The following is a 16,567-nucleotide window of genomic DNA, read 5'->3' as shown; positions in this document are numbered from 1 at the left end:
ACAACGGTCATATACATCAGCATTAAGCCCGTCTAATGAACTAAGAGCCCCAAATACTGTTGTGAGTTATACTGTAATTGTGTCGTACGTTTTATTGGATCATAATCCTTTTATTAGACCTTGTTTAACCATGAGTTAAAACCTGTATGTAGTTATCTACTGTAACGGTTAGTATTTATTTATTCGTCTATTTAGTGATGTTATAGTGTTTGTTGTAGACGGGCACATCCACAACACTGAGGGGCCTCGGCTTTTAGGATGATGCATCCATGTCATGTGAATGTGGAAATAAATGTTATTATTGGTTGATTGACTGTTGATTGAGTGATAATGGTTGTAATCGTTTTATTATAGGACATCAGTCATCAAAACGGGTTGAATGGACACTGCTCGTGCAAGTTTCAAATCCAGTGAGACGTTTCAAAAAAGTGCTAACTTGTAATAAACTTTGTGGAAGAAATCCTGTTGCGAAATCTTCAATCGATGTGAATTTAGGAAAATTTTCCGTATCCTGCCACCACTATTAATCATTCGTTATGCTGTAAAAAATAAATTGAAAAAGTGTTTTTTCTTAAACGAGTGGTGGCGCCCTAGGCCCCGTAATTTTTATTGACTGAGAAGGGAGAAAGTTTGCGTGTGGGTTGAATTATTAGAAGATCAATAATTACATAACAGCATGCAGCAGTTAAACACAAAACAAAACAGAGTAGTGTGTACGCTACGGGGCTCCCGGTTATGATGGTGAGTGACCGTTGTAACCTTGTAAATTCCGTGAATTTTCTTTCAAAGTTTGGTCGAATATTTATGATTGTGATGAGGCTCCTAGTCCTTTTTGGCCGTGGGAGCCTAGCCGTGAAACAGTGACAGAGTGCCTGGTGTGGTTGGATCTGTGGACAAGATGGAGTTTTATTAGAAACAAGGACATGAAGACGAATTCCAAATAAAACAGAGGGAGATTTTTACGTTGCACTGCGTACGCGGATTGGAGGCAAGGAAGTTCTGCTGGACATCACTGCAGTGACTATGGCAGCAAAGCTTGTGAAATGGTAACATGTTTTTTTAATTTGCATGGATCGGCATCTTATTCTTAATCTTATTTTCTTCCTCCATGGTCCAAAGTACTTCTAGAAGGCTCTCCCGTGAGGAGGAGCCTTATAGTTTCTAGAAGTAGGTCAAAGAAGAGCCTGAATTGTAATTGGAATAATTTATCATGGAGGTTGGGTAGAATTAGAGAAAATTCAGGCTCATGACATCAGTCATTTTGCAGGAATGTTTTACACTCGTTATATCTTATCACTGAAAAATTTGGAAAAGTTTCGGCTTTCCGTTGCGTGCCACCACTTTTTCATTCTTTATGTATGAATTAATGCTGTTGTCAGTGGGTTTTCAGTGGGATAACAACAGGAAAATTGTTCATATGAACAATTAAAAAACTATATTATGATTAAAAAAAAATCATCTATCCAAGTTCCAACCTTTTTACAATGACACTGACTTACACTTCATCGTGCGTTGAAAATCTAAAAGGTTTAGTTTTTCTGTTGCGAGAGATAATCCACTATTTACATTGCTAAATGCGTGAACGACATTGGAACAATGTCATATGTTTTCAAACCTTTCATTGGTTGGTATTTTATTGAATATTCAGTAGCTAGTATGGCGTGCAAAGTAAATAAAAAAACTCATTTGATAACTATAAACAAATTTAATTACATTTTTGTCCAAAGACATATCGCTACTTGAATCCGGAGTATATCACAAGGCATAACAGTAAAACACCCCAACCCCCTTGAAGCACAAACACTTCAAAACAATCTGTTTTTCCCCATTTCACTTTCAGACCAGCAATGTTTGGTTTCAGGAGTAAGAAACCAATCTGTTATATTTTCTCTCTAATGTAGACATTCTTTATTACATTTATCAGAATTTATTAGTCTGCCTTTCTAAAGGCCTAATAAAAAAAAATTAAAAAATCATTTTCATTTAAAATATTTAATTTTTTTTCCCCCATAGTGGCACACCATGGAATCCCAAATAGCAACCACACCACGTGATCTATATTACAATGTAGTGACTATTAGGATAGCGTTTGACTGTTTGTTTGTTTGTTTGTTTGTTTGTTTGTTTGTTTGTTTGTTTGTTTGTTTGTTTGTTTGTTTGTTTGTTTGTTTGTTTGTTTGTTTGTTTGTTTGTTTGTTTGTTTGTTTGTTTGTTTGTTTGTTTGTTTGTTCGTTTGTTTGTTTGTTTTTATACAAACTTTAATGATTTTTACATACATTAAGGTTATTGTTTTATGTAGTATTGTGGTATTACTTGTGCAATTTTACATTTTAATATTTTATATGTTGCTGTACAATAGGATTGTAAATAATGTATTTTTATATACTTGACGAATAAACCATTCAATTCAATTCAATTCAATTCAATTATGTTTGAGCATAACCTCTGACAGGAAACTTTATTCTCAGCATGATTAAGCCTGACAAAAATACTGTATACAGACTGTAAATAAACAGCAGAGCTTCTGTCACTGGCATGACTGGTGGAGCTTGCACAGTTTCGCGGTAAACGGGGATCATAGTTTTGGTTCGAAAACATATGAGGGTCAGTAACATATGACCCTACGATAGTATCTAATTGACCTCAATGAGATATCCTTTTTTGTCAAAATGGGTGAAAAATTGGTGGCAGGTTATGGAAAGTTATCAAAAAATTTAATCGAGAAATTCCACAATAACATTATTCTGCAGTTTGAATTTCTAGAATAACAATTGATTTGTACGTGGTGGAAGTAATAAACTCAGTAACTGCAGGCAGCCAGGGCGCTGTTTTACTCTGGGAGTAAAGTAGGACTAAATATATCCAGAATAACAATCAAGACCCATTTTCATATAATCAGTTAAATGTTTCTAAGCACAGAAAGATCTAGGCCACCTTGTTGAGCTTTAAAATGGCTCTCTTTTAACATCAGCCTTATTATGACGACTGTGATGGGATCGATGTTAAAAGGGAGCCATTAACAGCTTTTGAAACAAGGTGGGCTAAAAAAAATCATTCTTAGCATTTAAGCAGGTTTTTGCGACCCAACATTCCCAACTCATTTCTTGCTCAGCAAAAAAGTCCTTAACTCTGTGCTTTTGAATTTGACAATTTACAGAATAAATATATGCAACTGCCAGAGAAAAAGACAACAATGGCATCTATACCAATGACACAGCTACCTGAACGATCCAAAATCTATAAACCTGGAAACAACAACAAAGAAAGCGACGATGGATCGTGTGCCTCGGAAGACTCGGGAAACGAGAGCGTAAAAGAACAAGGTTTCAGGAAAAAGGTTGGTATGCTTGAAGTTCTCCCTTAAAGACCCTTTCGGTTCAGAAAAAAAATAAAAATTCACAGATTTACAAATAACTTACAGGGTTTACAGAAGGCAATCGTGTAAGACTTCTCTTGAAATATTAGTCCATGAAATGCTTTACTTTTTGAGAAAACGGTAAAACAATATAAATTCTCGTTAGCGAGAATTACGGAATTGTTATAAACACGTGTCATGACACGGCAAAACGTGCGAAAACAGGAGTGGGTTTTCCCGTTATTTTCTCCCGACTCCAATACTCCGATTGAGCCTAAATGTCCACAGGATTGTTATTTTATTTATAAGTTGTGATACACGAAGTGTGAGACTTGGACAATACTGTTTACCGAAAGTGTATAATGGCTTTAAAGACACTGGACACTAAGTTGCAATAGATGCCATCTTTATGGGCAAATTGCATTTAAGCTTGCAGGTGCGTCAAGCGCTCAGTTTATTAACGCAACCACGCTGTTTACTAACCAATCAGGCAACGAGTTTTGTGAATTCTGCGCGTGCTGCACGCCGTTCTCGCGCAAAACACATGGCTATGTGTTCCAAATTGTGTAAAGATGGCCAATTTACGTCATGTGGAAACTATCTATTGGTGTCTTTCTCAAAAACTGCGTTACATCAGAGGGAGGCGTTTATCACAATGTTTTATACTATCAACAGCTCTCCATTACTCATCAGGCCTACCAAGTAAGGGTCTATATAGTTGTTTTGAGTAATTACCAAAAGTGTCCACTGACTTTAAACAGATAGCCCGCTGGCCCAAACATCCGAGGACCAGTCACAATTCACTCTGAGTGGTGGTCCTGCTAAATAGTTCAGTGTTGAAAAGCATCACTATTTAAGATGCTAATGTCAGATATTTGGCCCCAAAATTTGAATCTGAGAAGCGCTACTGAGTTACTGACAGTTATGTTTCTCAGATTGTGTATACTGTAATCCAACTGCAGTTTGTTCTTCCTTCGTGGACATAAGCGCTCCAGATTTTCGGAAAATATATCTATATTGCGATCATCTTTTGAAATGTATTTGTATGTTTTATTTACACGTTAGGATTATTACCATCAAATGGTTCCACAAACCGAAGCCTTGTAAGGTATAGACGATGTGACCTATGTTTACATTTAAACCGCCCTCTATTGACAAAAAACTGTATGCGTCATGTTTCGCCAGGCAAAAAGACGCGTAGTCATGGTAAGATTGCATACACTTTCTACTGTTCTAGTTGGCTGCCAAAACACAAAGGTTTTGCCTGGAATATGCGCGCGAATAATGTTATGGTTTTCGGGTGACGTCAGAGGTCACATCATCTATACTATGCCTTCAACACACTGGCCAATACATCACAGTGATAACGATGTCACAATTCTATCCTTGTGGTCCAGCTGGCTAGTTCAGTGTTGAAAAGCGTCCCTATTTTATGAAAAAATAAACATGCATAATATTGCAAACCCTGTGACTGTTTTATAACGTAATTAATAACTTGAATTTTGCTGTTCAGAAGAATGCCTTCAAAGTGCCTAATTGTGCCAAACATTTATGTATTTGAGTGTAATTCTACCAAAACACACGACTGGAAAAACTTTTAAAAGTATGAGCAACATGCTTTGGCAGGTTCAGGAAACAAATATGTACCCCAACAAACTGATGATTTCGAGAAAAAAATTTGTTCACTGAATTAAGCCAGGATTGCTCAATTCTCACCATAGAGCATCTCTTGCCGTAAGGGCTATGTGTTTCGTGCTCACTCAGCCCGTATAAAAATTGGCTACTTAATATGTTTTCACCTGCTACATCAAAAAACTGTGGCCAACCCTGCTGACAGTGACATATCTCACTTACGACCAATCAAGTCACTTTCCCCACTACTCTATGCTGATTGGTTAATGGCTCAATCCTTTGGATCTGCAAACCAGTATAAATAGAGCAACACACATCAAAATTGCCATAACGAGCCAACGGTTTAAGACGACAACACAATGCGCCGTTACACGGATATAAGCCTTTCCCATCATGTACGTACGGCGACCGCTGAGCGGAGTCTGCGACGCACAAAGGAGAATTGTGATATGGTATGCCGAGTATAAAAGCTTTTGATCCTTAAATTGATAAACTGAATTAATTATGATCATTGACAAATTCAAGGGGGGTGCAAATAGGGGTATTAGTTTTAACCTTGGTTGAAAAGAAGCAATTATAGTTAAGTGTCTTGCTCAAGGACACAAGTGTCACCCTAAATAATTAGATTGCTACCAGAACTCGAGTCTGATGCACTTAACCACTCGGACATGACACACAATATAAACTGTATTTTGTTGTTGGCACTGAAACAAAACCAATAATTTGATTAAAGATGCTATATGTCAGATTTGTGGCCGATTTGACCCAAACAGTTTAAAATTCAATAGGTATTTTGATGGGGGTCGAGAAAGTTACAAGCTTTCATTTGAGCCATTGCTCGAAAAAGTCTGCTAATTATTAGTAGCAGTCAAATAGCCTTTGTCGGGATCCCAACAATATATCACGTGACCAATTCTTATGTGTTGTATAAGAAACGTTTTAAATTGTTGTTGTCATGGTTCCCTGACTATTAAAAGTAAAAGTTAAACTTTTTTTCGTTAAAGCGGGTGATACTCTTTGAAATACCATTCACTCAAAAAAATAAATTTTTTAATGTCTGGGGCTTAAAAATCTGACATAGCATCGTTAAATATTTCCAGGTTGGCCGTATTTATTGACAACAACCAGTGAATGAAAATGGGTTTGTTTGTCCAAAATCAAATATTGTAACCTATTATAATACATGCTAATCTGGAGGTCGTTGGTTCGAATCCCACTCTAGTCAATTTTTTTTTCAACCCACAAAATCAGTAAAATACATCCAAAGAAAAGTGACTGATTGTATATTCATTTTGGTTTTTACCCATACACAGATGTGTGTTAGCACGGTATACTCAGTACTTTCCCCGAGTCCTGTAAAAAAATATCACAGGCATGTTACTCGGGTGGGATTCAAACCCACGACCCTTGCAATTCTAGAGCAGTGTCTTACCAACTAGACTACCGAGGTTGCCCGGCAGCTAGATGAAGTTTGAATCATATGTTTTGGCAGCGGGTACCGCAACGATATAGTCGTTAAATTTGCATCGGGATAAAGAATATTAATTTTGGTTTTTACCCATACATGGATGTGTGTTAGCACTGTATACTGAGTACTTGACTGATTGTAATTGTACAATTGTATTTTACAGAGAAAGAAAAGAGGGACTTGGCTCGCAACAACCTTCAAGAAGAAACACTGCATCCAATATGTCGCAGATCCTGGGAGTTCAGTCAGAGCGTAAGTTGCAAGTTTAATTACCAAGTAATAAACCACTGGGAAGTCCAACTGGTTATGTTTTTAAATACTTCCAGTTTGAACAAAGCAAAACCGACTAAAGCCTGGATCAATACTCCCTGCGAATGCGAATGCGGTGCGAACTTTGACGTCACAAATTTCACAAGGAATAATTCGCACATGAAAGTCGACCTTTGCTCAATTCCTGCTAAAACTTTTGCTATGAATAACAGCCCTGTGATCCCAAAAATTTTATCGCAAGTATTCAATGATTCAATGTACCATATACCTTTTTTCCACAAAACATTTCCACAATATTACAGTAATACTTACAGGTATATATAAATGATAGAAAAATAATAATAAACTGTTGGAAAACGCGTGGAGGCAAGGCCCAAAGTAAGCCAGGTAGCTTGTAGCGGCTTGCCTTTACATAACAAAATAGATAAACTAAAGGTACATGCTTAGGACAAAACACAGACGAAACAGACAGACAGACAGACTGTCAGACAAAATAAGGAAAATAAGATATTTTGAACCTAGCCACAGAGGATGAGGTTTGGATAGTCTGGCCAACCTACAGTAGCTCCAAAGACGAGGACCATAGTGACGGAGAGTATTTGATGTGCATGATGTGCGTGCGAATGGGACATGTTATACTAGATCTAGTGTTGTGGTTATGGACGTCTTTATTAAAGGTGAAGTACGACGTGAAAAGGCGATGTATTTGTACATGAAGGTGCCTGTTTGAGATTTATTAATGTCGGAAAGTGTAAGGGTGTATAATTTGATAAAACTAACTTATAATAGATGTTAAATTTGCATCGGGGATAAAGAATATTAATTGTTTTTGTTTTTTTGTTTTTTTACCCATACACCGATGTATGTTAGCATTGTATACTCAGCTCTTTCCTGAGTCCTATGAAAAAATATCACAGGCATGTTACTCGGGTGGGATTCGAACCCACGACCCTTGCAATCTAGAGCAGTGTGTTACCAACTAGACTATCGAGGTTGCCCAGCAGCTAGAGGCAGTTCGAATCCTATGTTTTGGTAGCGGGTACCGCAACAATATAACAGATGTTAATAGAGTAACATGCCTGTGATATTTTTTCACAGGACTCGGGGAAAGAGTCTACAGTGCTAACACACACCAGTGTATGGTAAAAAAAAAAAAAAAATTAATATTAAAACTACTTTGTTAGTCCATTGACTAGAAAAGAGTTCCTACTTCAAGGTACTGAGGTTATAAAGAGGCACTGGTTGAGTGCTTAGGGATCACCATTTTTCTTTGTTCAAACCAACATTATTTAAAATTGACTCCAGTCAGTTTCCTGTAATATTTTTCCTTAACTGACTTTGTAAATTGTAACCTTGGTATGTTACTGAAGTATCGGCAATCTGTTTCCTGCCATTCCTATTCATATTCAGGGACCACTTCAACCACATCCTGGGACATCCTGTTTGACTAGGAGTAATATTTAAGATATATTTCATTGCTATGTAATTGTTTTTATTTCCGTCATATCTGGCCATTTTTCGCTTATAGAGACTTCTCAGTCTATAGAGCCAAACTCTGAAATAAACTTCCAAATCACATCAGTAACACAACATCCTTCAACACATAAGACACTTCTGAAAGCCCACTTGTTTCAGGAGGCCTACCATCAATGACTTATTTATTTCTTCTGTGCCTCAGCGCCTTTGAGCAAACCTTTGATTTAGGCGCCTTAGTATTGATTGATTGATTGATTGATTGATTGATTGATTGATTGATTGATTGATTGATTGATTGATTGACTTTTGTTATAGGCCATGCAAGTTTCTTATATATTAGTCCACAGCAAAAGTATGAGTTTTCCCCAACACTCTCTGTGTGGGTTTGTATCGCTGTCTATATCACCCTTCTATCTTTATGTCTCTGTGTATATTAGTCCACAGTGAGTGAACGATTTTTCCCCACACTGTCTGTGTGGGTTCGTATCGCTGTTTATATCATACTTCTATCTTGATGTCTCTGTGTATATTAGTCCACAGTGAGTGTATGAGTTTTCCCCACACTGTCTGTGTGGTTTGTATCGCTGTCTATATCACCCTTCTGTCTTGATGTCTCTGTGTATATTAGTCCACAGTGAGTGAGTTTTCCCCACACTGTCTGTGTGGTTTGTATCTCTGTCTATGTCACCCTTCTATCTTGGCGTCTCTGTGTATATTAGTCTACAGTGAGTGTATGAGTTTTCCCCACACTGTCTGTGTGGTTTGTATCGCTGTCTACATCACCCTTCTATCGTGGTGTCTCTGTGTATATTAGTCCACAGTAAAAGTATGAGAAGCATTTTGTTAAGTTTTTTTTCTTGACCGGTAGCTAGAGGCAGTTTGAATCCTATGTTTTGGCAGCAGGTACCGCAACGATTATGAGAGATGTTAATTTGCATCGGGATAAAGAATATTAATTTTGGTTTTTACCCATACACCGATGTGTGTAAGCACTGTGTACTTTCCTGAGTCCTGTGAAAAAATATCACAGGCATGTTATTTTTTTTATTAGTTTATGCTACTTTCATTGCTTGTTGGTTGTTTTTTGTAGAGCAGCGCCGCTTGCAGAGGATACTGTTGCTTAACAAGTTTCCATTATTATTGTTATTTAAAAAAATCATAATGCAGATGTTTCTGCGGCCGACCACGAGGTCTGCACATCAGACATCCCCAGCCTCAAACCCTAGACAGAAACTCCGGAAGTAAGAATCTCCTTGTCTCACAAGCTAACATCTTAAGTAGCAGGGTTGATCTTGAGAGTGAGGAGGTCACGCATTGGAATGAGGAGGAGCATCTTGTAGAGACGCCAACAGACGCTTACGGAGAAATCCATTTTAAGGAGGCAGTCAACCGACTTAGTACATCTAAAGTGAGTTAGACTTTACTCAAAAATACAGTAAGGTTTGCGGTAAGACAATGTAAATCGAGTTAGGGGGTGGTTCTGAAAAGAAGCAAAGGTTTCAACTCGACGTTTTGACCAGTATTCGCCAGAAGACGATCAGAGCATACTGATCGAAATGCCGAGTTGGAACTTACAGTTCTTTTCTTTTACCGAACCACCCCAACTCAATAAAAGAGTTATCATAACATGGTGTTAGTGCAAACCTTACTACCATATTTTCACCATACAAAGTTTCAAAACTTACTTAAATACTCATAAACCAAATTGGCTACATTTTAAGGCACTAGCCTTTTTTAGATTATATGGTGGACAAGATAAAGGAGTGCACTGTTTAGTTTAGGTGTATACAAACAAGGTGTCTGCCATACTGGCTTATGGGTGCATCTGGTAGTTTTTTTTTTTCAATTGAAAGGTAAACCACCTAGCAGAGTCTTTTTCAAATATGAACAGGTTTACAACTAAGTGTAACATAAGCAGTGAAGTGGAGAGTCAGAAAGCACAAAGAAAAAAAGCAAGGGGTAAACGAATCGCAGGTTTTCATCTATGATTCTCTTTTGTTTTTCCCTGTCATCAGTTTGTCCGTCTGTCAGATTGCACTGATATGTCAATGGTGCTGAAGCTTATGACGAAGTACTGGTCACTGCACACGCCCCAGCTCGTTATCTCCCTGACCGGTGGGGGGCGGAGCTTCAAACTTAACGAGCAAGACAAGGAAACATTCAGCAGAGGAGTAATTAAGGTGAGAAAAAAAAACACTAAAATATAAAAATACCAGTGTTACCTTTTAGATGCTACTATCTGTGTGTTCCTACTCTCTGATGGTCACAGATCTTAAGTATATTATTGTTCTGTACTGCCCCCTGCAGTTGACCGGTCAATATTTTTTGTCATGGTCAAGCCATTATCGCCCCCCCTCCCCCCCTGCTAATGACCAGTCAATATTTGTTCAGGGTCAATCCACTACTGCCCCCTGCTGTTGACCTGTCAGTACTATTTCATGGTCAAGCCATAATCGCCCCCTGCTAATGACCAGTCAATACTTTTCAGGGTCTAGCCAATACTGCCCCCTGCTGTTGACCAGTCAATACTTTTCAAGGTCAAGCCTATCTAGACTGGTCCCCTGCCTTTACGTCGCAGCCCAAGTTTTTCCCAGCCAAGGTTTGAAAACTAGGGAAGCCATAAATGCCAAGTAAAAACAGGTAGCTACATTTTGTAACAATGTTACATAAATAATTTAAAATAGTGATGGATTGGTCATACCAGGTCATAACAGCATCCTTAAAAGTCCTCCTTGATATTCTGAAAACTGTGTGGCCAGGCAATCTGTTTTTTTGTGTGTTACAACTGTTTCTTTGATTGGATTTAAACCACTAGCGACCTGTCAGTGCTTGAAAGAGTCAAACTTTTTGAAAGAGTTCAATTTGTTGAAAACAAATCTTCTGAAACATTTTTCGTCTTTAGGCTGCATTTACAACCAAAGCTTGGATCATCACCAGTGGCTTCAACGCGGGCGTGCCAAAGATCGTCGGAAGTGCCGTTCAGTCCACTTACATCAGGAACTGGATATCCGATAATAAAAATGTCAAGAAAGGGGCGGAGAGACCCAAACTGGTCTGCCTAGGGCTCGCCCCCTGGGGATACGTCGATGGCAGTCATCAGCTTCTTACCAGGAGGGGCACGGTAAGAAAAGTGGGATTAATATTCTTTATCCCCGATGCAAATTTACCATCTATTAAATCGTTTGCAGTACTCGCTGCTAAACATAAGATTCGAACTGCCTCTATACCTACCGGGAAATCTCGGTGGTCTAGTTGGTATGACACTGCTCTAGAATTGCAAGGGTCGTTGGTTCGAATCCCAACCATGTAATATTAGGGTAAGTACTGAGTATACACTGCTAACACACATCGGTGTATATGGGTAAAAACCAAAACTAAAATTCTTTATCCCTGGTGCAAATTTGACATCTATGAAAAATTGGGATTAAAATTCATTTGGGTTCTAATCCTGGGAATTAAACAGTTTATGGTTGACACTTCACAATCATCATGTTAAAACATTATATCTAGATTAGAAAAGGGAAAACAAATCACAGCGATTGCGTGGAATTAATACTTTACGCATTTTTTAATTTAATTTTATTTATTTTGTATGCACGTCGCCAGACACACAAGGCCTGAAGGCCACTTCAAGGTGTGGGCTACAATTATTTTTGTCAAGAGGCCGTTGCCACCTATTCCTTGGGCAAACAGGGTTACCCCTTTTACAGTCCATACGGATGTAAGCCTGGCCGGTAGAGCAGAAAGCACTTCCATATACTTTTGTTTGTATATATACACAGGGCTCGTATCCAGCAGAATACAAGGTCAACCCAGTCGTGACGAAAGGGCGTCGTGTGCCCCTAAACCCAGACCACACCCACTTTATCCTAATAGATAACGGGCTAATGGGAGAGCCGGCCTACGGTGGTGAGATTGAGATGAGAGCGATGATTGAAGAGGCACTAGCAGCACCAAAAGAGGGTAAGGGAGAGTAAGGGTTGGTTTAATGTCGGTCGTGCGATGGTCGCGTGATGGAAATCTTTATGCGCGATCGTAAAAAACACAGTTTATAAGCCTCAGCAATGACTATAAACCTGGGTTTTTTTAAGGATTGCGCACCAAGATTTCCATCGCGCAACCATCGCACGACCGACTATAAACCGGCTTTTAGTCAGAATAGTCAGTCAAAAGCAGGACAGGACCCAATTTTATAGAGCTGCTAGAACTGATGCTAGGTCTGATTTTGCGGAAGTTTGACCCCAAAGTTTTGATTTAGTTTTTAAATAGCTATTTTTTGAAAATTCATAAAAAGTTAGAAACTTTAATTTAAGGTATTGTAGTTTATGATTAGTGGTCGTTAATTATGCAGTTTGTTTTTACCTTTAAACCGACGTGTATTAAGCACTATACTTTCCCGAGTTCTATGAAGAAGAAAAAAAAACTGGGGAAATCACTTTGGTGGGATTCGAAACCCACGACCTTTGCCCTTTGCATTGCCAGAGAAAAATTACAAAATAACTTTTTTCTCAACATTATCTCACATCCATCAGCCATGTTGCAATTGTGGGGGCTTAGATAAAACCAGCCGATATCCAGCCAAACACAATTTCTACCTGGTGACATTCGTGTGGTTCTGGTGACCTGTTTTGAGTAAACTTTCGTGAAAAGTGCCCGGATGGCATTCGAACCAAGGTCCTAAATTCTAGCTAGAGTCCTGGAGGCGGAAGGCGAGGAAAGATCTCACTTTGCCAACCCGACTGCAGATGTACCATCTTGGGAGTGTCGTGGCCGAGCGGTTAAGAGCACCGAATTCAAACTCTGGTGTTTCTGATCAGCAGAGTGTGGGTTGGAATCCCCAGCCGCGACACTTGTGTCCTTAAGCAAGACACTTAACCATTGCTTCGTACTTCTGATGAGATGTAAAGCCATTGGCCCCATGTGTTGCGTAACGCTTGTAAAAGATCCCAGTGCACTTATCGAAAAGAGAAGGGGTCCGCCCCGGTGTTCCTGGCTGTGGCTGCTGTATGCGCCGTAGCACCTTGTAAACCCTTGTAAAGGTGCTAAATAGTTGGGTCTCAGAATTCATCACTTCAATAACCTATCTTTCTGAAAGTTTGTATACATGTATACTCGGCGCCTTGAGTACCTTGTTTGGTAGATACGTGCGCTATATAAGACTTCGATATTATTATTATTATTATTATTATTATTATTATTATTATTATTATTATTATTATTATTATTATTATTATTATTATTATTATTATTATTATTATTATTATTATTATTATTATTATTATTATTATTATTATTATTATTATTATTATTATTATTATTATTATTATTATTATTATTATTATTATTATTATTATTATTATTATTATTATTATTATTATTATTATTATTATTATTATTATTATTATTATTATTATTATTATTATTATTATTATTATTATTATTATTATTATTATTATTATTATTATTATTATTATTATTATTATTATTATTATTATTATTATTATTATTATTATTATTATTATTATTATTATTATTATTATTATTATTATTATTATTATTATTATTATTATTATTATTATTATTATTATTATTATTATTATTATTATTATTATTATTATTATTATTATTATTATTATTATTATTATTATTATTATTATTATTATTATTATTATTATTATTATTATTATTATTATTATTATTATTATTATTATTATTATTATTATTATTATTATTATTATTATTATTATTATTATTATTATTATTATTATTATTATTATTATTATTATTATTATTATTATTATTATTATTATTATTATTATTATTATTATTATTATTATTATTATTATTATTATTATTATTATTATTATTATTATTATTATTATTATTATTATTATTATTATTATTATTATTATTATTATTATGAATCTTTGAATCTCACACAGAGAATGGTCTGGGCCTACCGGTGGTTCTCGTGGTGCTCGAGGGCGGTGTGGACACATTACTCAACGTAAAGAATGCCGTCTTGCGTGAGATTCCTACAGTGCTGTGTGATGGTAGTGGGAGAGCAGCAGACATCCTGGCATTCGCACATAACCGAGCTGAAGGAGATCCGTAAGTGCAATAGATTTACCCCCAGTCTGGCCCACCCCGACCCCATTTCTATTGACTTTTGTTCAATTATAACTTCATTTTTACATGGGGTTGAACAAAGACAACGACTATAACGGGATTTGAATCAACGACCTATGGATTAACATGCCGGTGATTTACCGAATGAGCAATCTATCTATGTTAGCAGTCTCCCTAATTTTTTTATTGTAAATTTTGGCTGTGATCCCTGGCTACATGGCAGTAAAATTTACTGATTCAGTTTCCCTTTGGTTTATCATTTGATATTGTTTACCTTTTATAGCAAAAGCACAAATCACAATAATGTTAATTTCACTTAAAGGAACACACTGCCTTGGATCGGTCGAGTTGGTCTTTGAAAAGCGTTCTGTAACCGTTTGTTGTAAAATGTATATGGTTAGAAAGATATTGTAAAAGTAGAATACAATGATCTACACAAATATGCCTCGAAATTGCGTGGTTTTCTTTTTACCCTGTCGACTAACACGGTCGGCCATTTATGGTTTGACTCCCTGACTCCCATAAATGGCCGATCGTGATAGTTCGCGACGTAAAAGGAAAACCGTGCAATTTCGAGTGATACTTGTGTGGATCATTATATTCTACTTTTAAAACATCTTTCTAACCATATGCATTTCATAACAAACGGTTTCAAACGCTTTTAATAGACCAACTCGTCCGATCCAAGGCAACGTGTTCCTTTAAAGACACTGGACACTATTGGTAATTGTCAAAGACTAGCCTTCACAGTTGGTGTATCTCAACATATGCATAAAATAACAAACCTGTGAAAATTTGAGCTCAATCGGTCGTCGAAGTTGTGAGATAATAGCGAAAGAAAAAACACCCTTGTCACACGAAGTTGTGTGCTTTCAGATGCTTGATTTCGAGACCTCAAATTCTAAACTTGAGGTCTCAACGAATTTGATTTCAATCAAATTTGTGAAAAATTACTTCTTTCTCAAAAACTACATTACTTCAGAGGGAGCCGTTTCTCACAATGTTTTATACTATCAACCTCTACCCATTACTGGTTACCAAGAAAGGTTTTATGCTAATAATTATTTCCAATGTTATCTCGCAACTTTGACAACCAATTGAGCTCAAATTTTCAGTTTAAAAAAAAAAATTTATGCATATGTTGAGATACACCAAGTGTGAAGAATGGTCTTTGACAATTACCAATAGTGTCCAGTGTCTTTAAGTCGATCTTTAAGTTTCATATTTAAAGTGGTGATTTTTTTTTTTTTTCAGAGAATCCAGAACACTGAATGAGGAAAACACTGAGATACTTCGTGAGAAACTCAGCAATTCCTTCAACGTCAATCTTTACTGTGACAACATGACCCATCTGATTGCGGATGTCATCGAATGCATCAAGGTCAAGAAAATGGTAAGAGCGAGATCTTCTTGTTTGAACTTAAGTTAAAGGCAGTGGACACTAATGGTAATTGTCAAAGACCAGTCTTCTCACTTGGTGTATCTCAACATATGCATAAAAAATAAAAAAATGTGAAAATTTGAACTCAATTGATCATTTTTTCTTGTTTGAACTTAAGTTAAAGGCAGTGGACACTATTGGTAATTGTCAAAGACCAGTATTCTCACTGGGTGTATCTCAACATATGCATTAAAAAAAGAAAACTGTGAAAATTTGAACTCAATTGATCATTTTTTCTTGTTTGAACTTAAGTTAAAGGCAGTGGACACTATTGGCAATTGTCAAAGACCAGTATTCTCACTTGGTGTATCTCAACATATGCATAAAATAACAAACCTGTGAAAATTTGAGCTCAATTGGTCGTCGAAGTTGCGAGATAATAATGAAAGAAAAAACACCCTTGTCACACGGAGTTGTGTGCGTTTAGATGGTTGAGACCTTAAATTCTAAATCTGAGGTCTCGAAATCAAATTCGTGGAAAATTACTTTGTGGAGTAATTACCAATAGTGTCCACTGCCTTTAAAAGTTTCCTCGTGTGTGACAAGGCCCCAAGTTTATCATTTGTTTTATTTCACATTTTTCAAAAGTGAGATTATTTTTGCTAATTTTACAATAGACCTTATGCACATGACGTCATTTCAGTAGGGCGCCCTCACCTAGAGGTTAAAAAGAGGTTGTTCATTGGCCAATACTGTGCATCGCGCGAACAAATCTGTGCGTTTCGATTGTTTCGTCACCGTTTTTCCACTAAGATGGCCGCTGGATGTCTATAAACCAAACCATAAGAAGTACCTA

At 36.8% G+C, this 16,567-nt stretch overlaps 1 protein-coding gene across 2 annotated transcripts in view; it reads left to right on the top strand.

The window, feature by feature from the left end:
- The first annotated feature begins 613 nt into the window (after positions 1–613).
- LOC139940928 (transient receptor potential cation channel subfamily M member 3-like) overlaps positions 614–16,567 on the top strand; it is a 43,706-nt gene continuing 27,752 nt past the window's right edge. The window contains exons 1-9 of one of the 2 annotated variants that reach the window (XM_071937327.1): positions 614–741; positions 3,158–3,337; positions 6,619–6,707; positions 9,369–9,609; positions 10,217–10,381; positions 11,104–11,322; positions 11,984–12,164; positions 14,144–14,312; positions 15,585–15,723. In XM_071937327.1, coding sequence (XP_071793428.1) covers positions 736–741; positions 3,158–3,337; positions 6,619–6,707; positions 9,369–9,609; positions 10,217–10,381; positions 11,104–11,322; positions 11,984–12,164; positions 14,144–14,312; positions 15,585–15,723 — 1,389 coding nt within the window. In that variant the 5' untranslated portion in view covers positions 614–735. Of the gene's footprint in view, positions 1,047–3,157; positions 3,338–6,618; positions 6,708–9,368; positions 9,610–10,216; positions 10,382–11,103; positions 11,323–11,983; positions 12,165–14,143; positions 14,313–15,584; positions 15,724–16,567 lie in introns of both variants that reach the window. The other variant, XM_071937328.1, reaches the window with a different exon arrangement.

Source organism: Asterias amurensis, chromosome 8, assembly GCF_032118995.1.
Source record: "Asterias amurensis chromosome 8, ASM3211899v1".
Lineage (NCBI taxonomy): Eukaryota > Metazoa > Echinodermata > Asteroidea > Forcipulatida > Asteriidae > Asterias > Asterias amurensis.
Note: the sequence above shows the minus strand (reverse complement) of the source record. Positions and strands in the feature narration are given on the sequence as shown.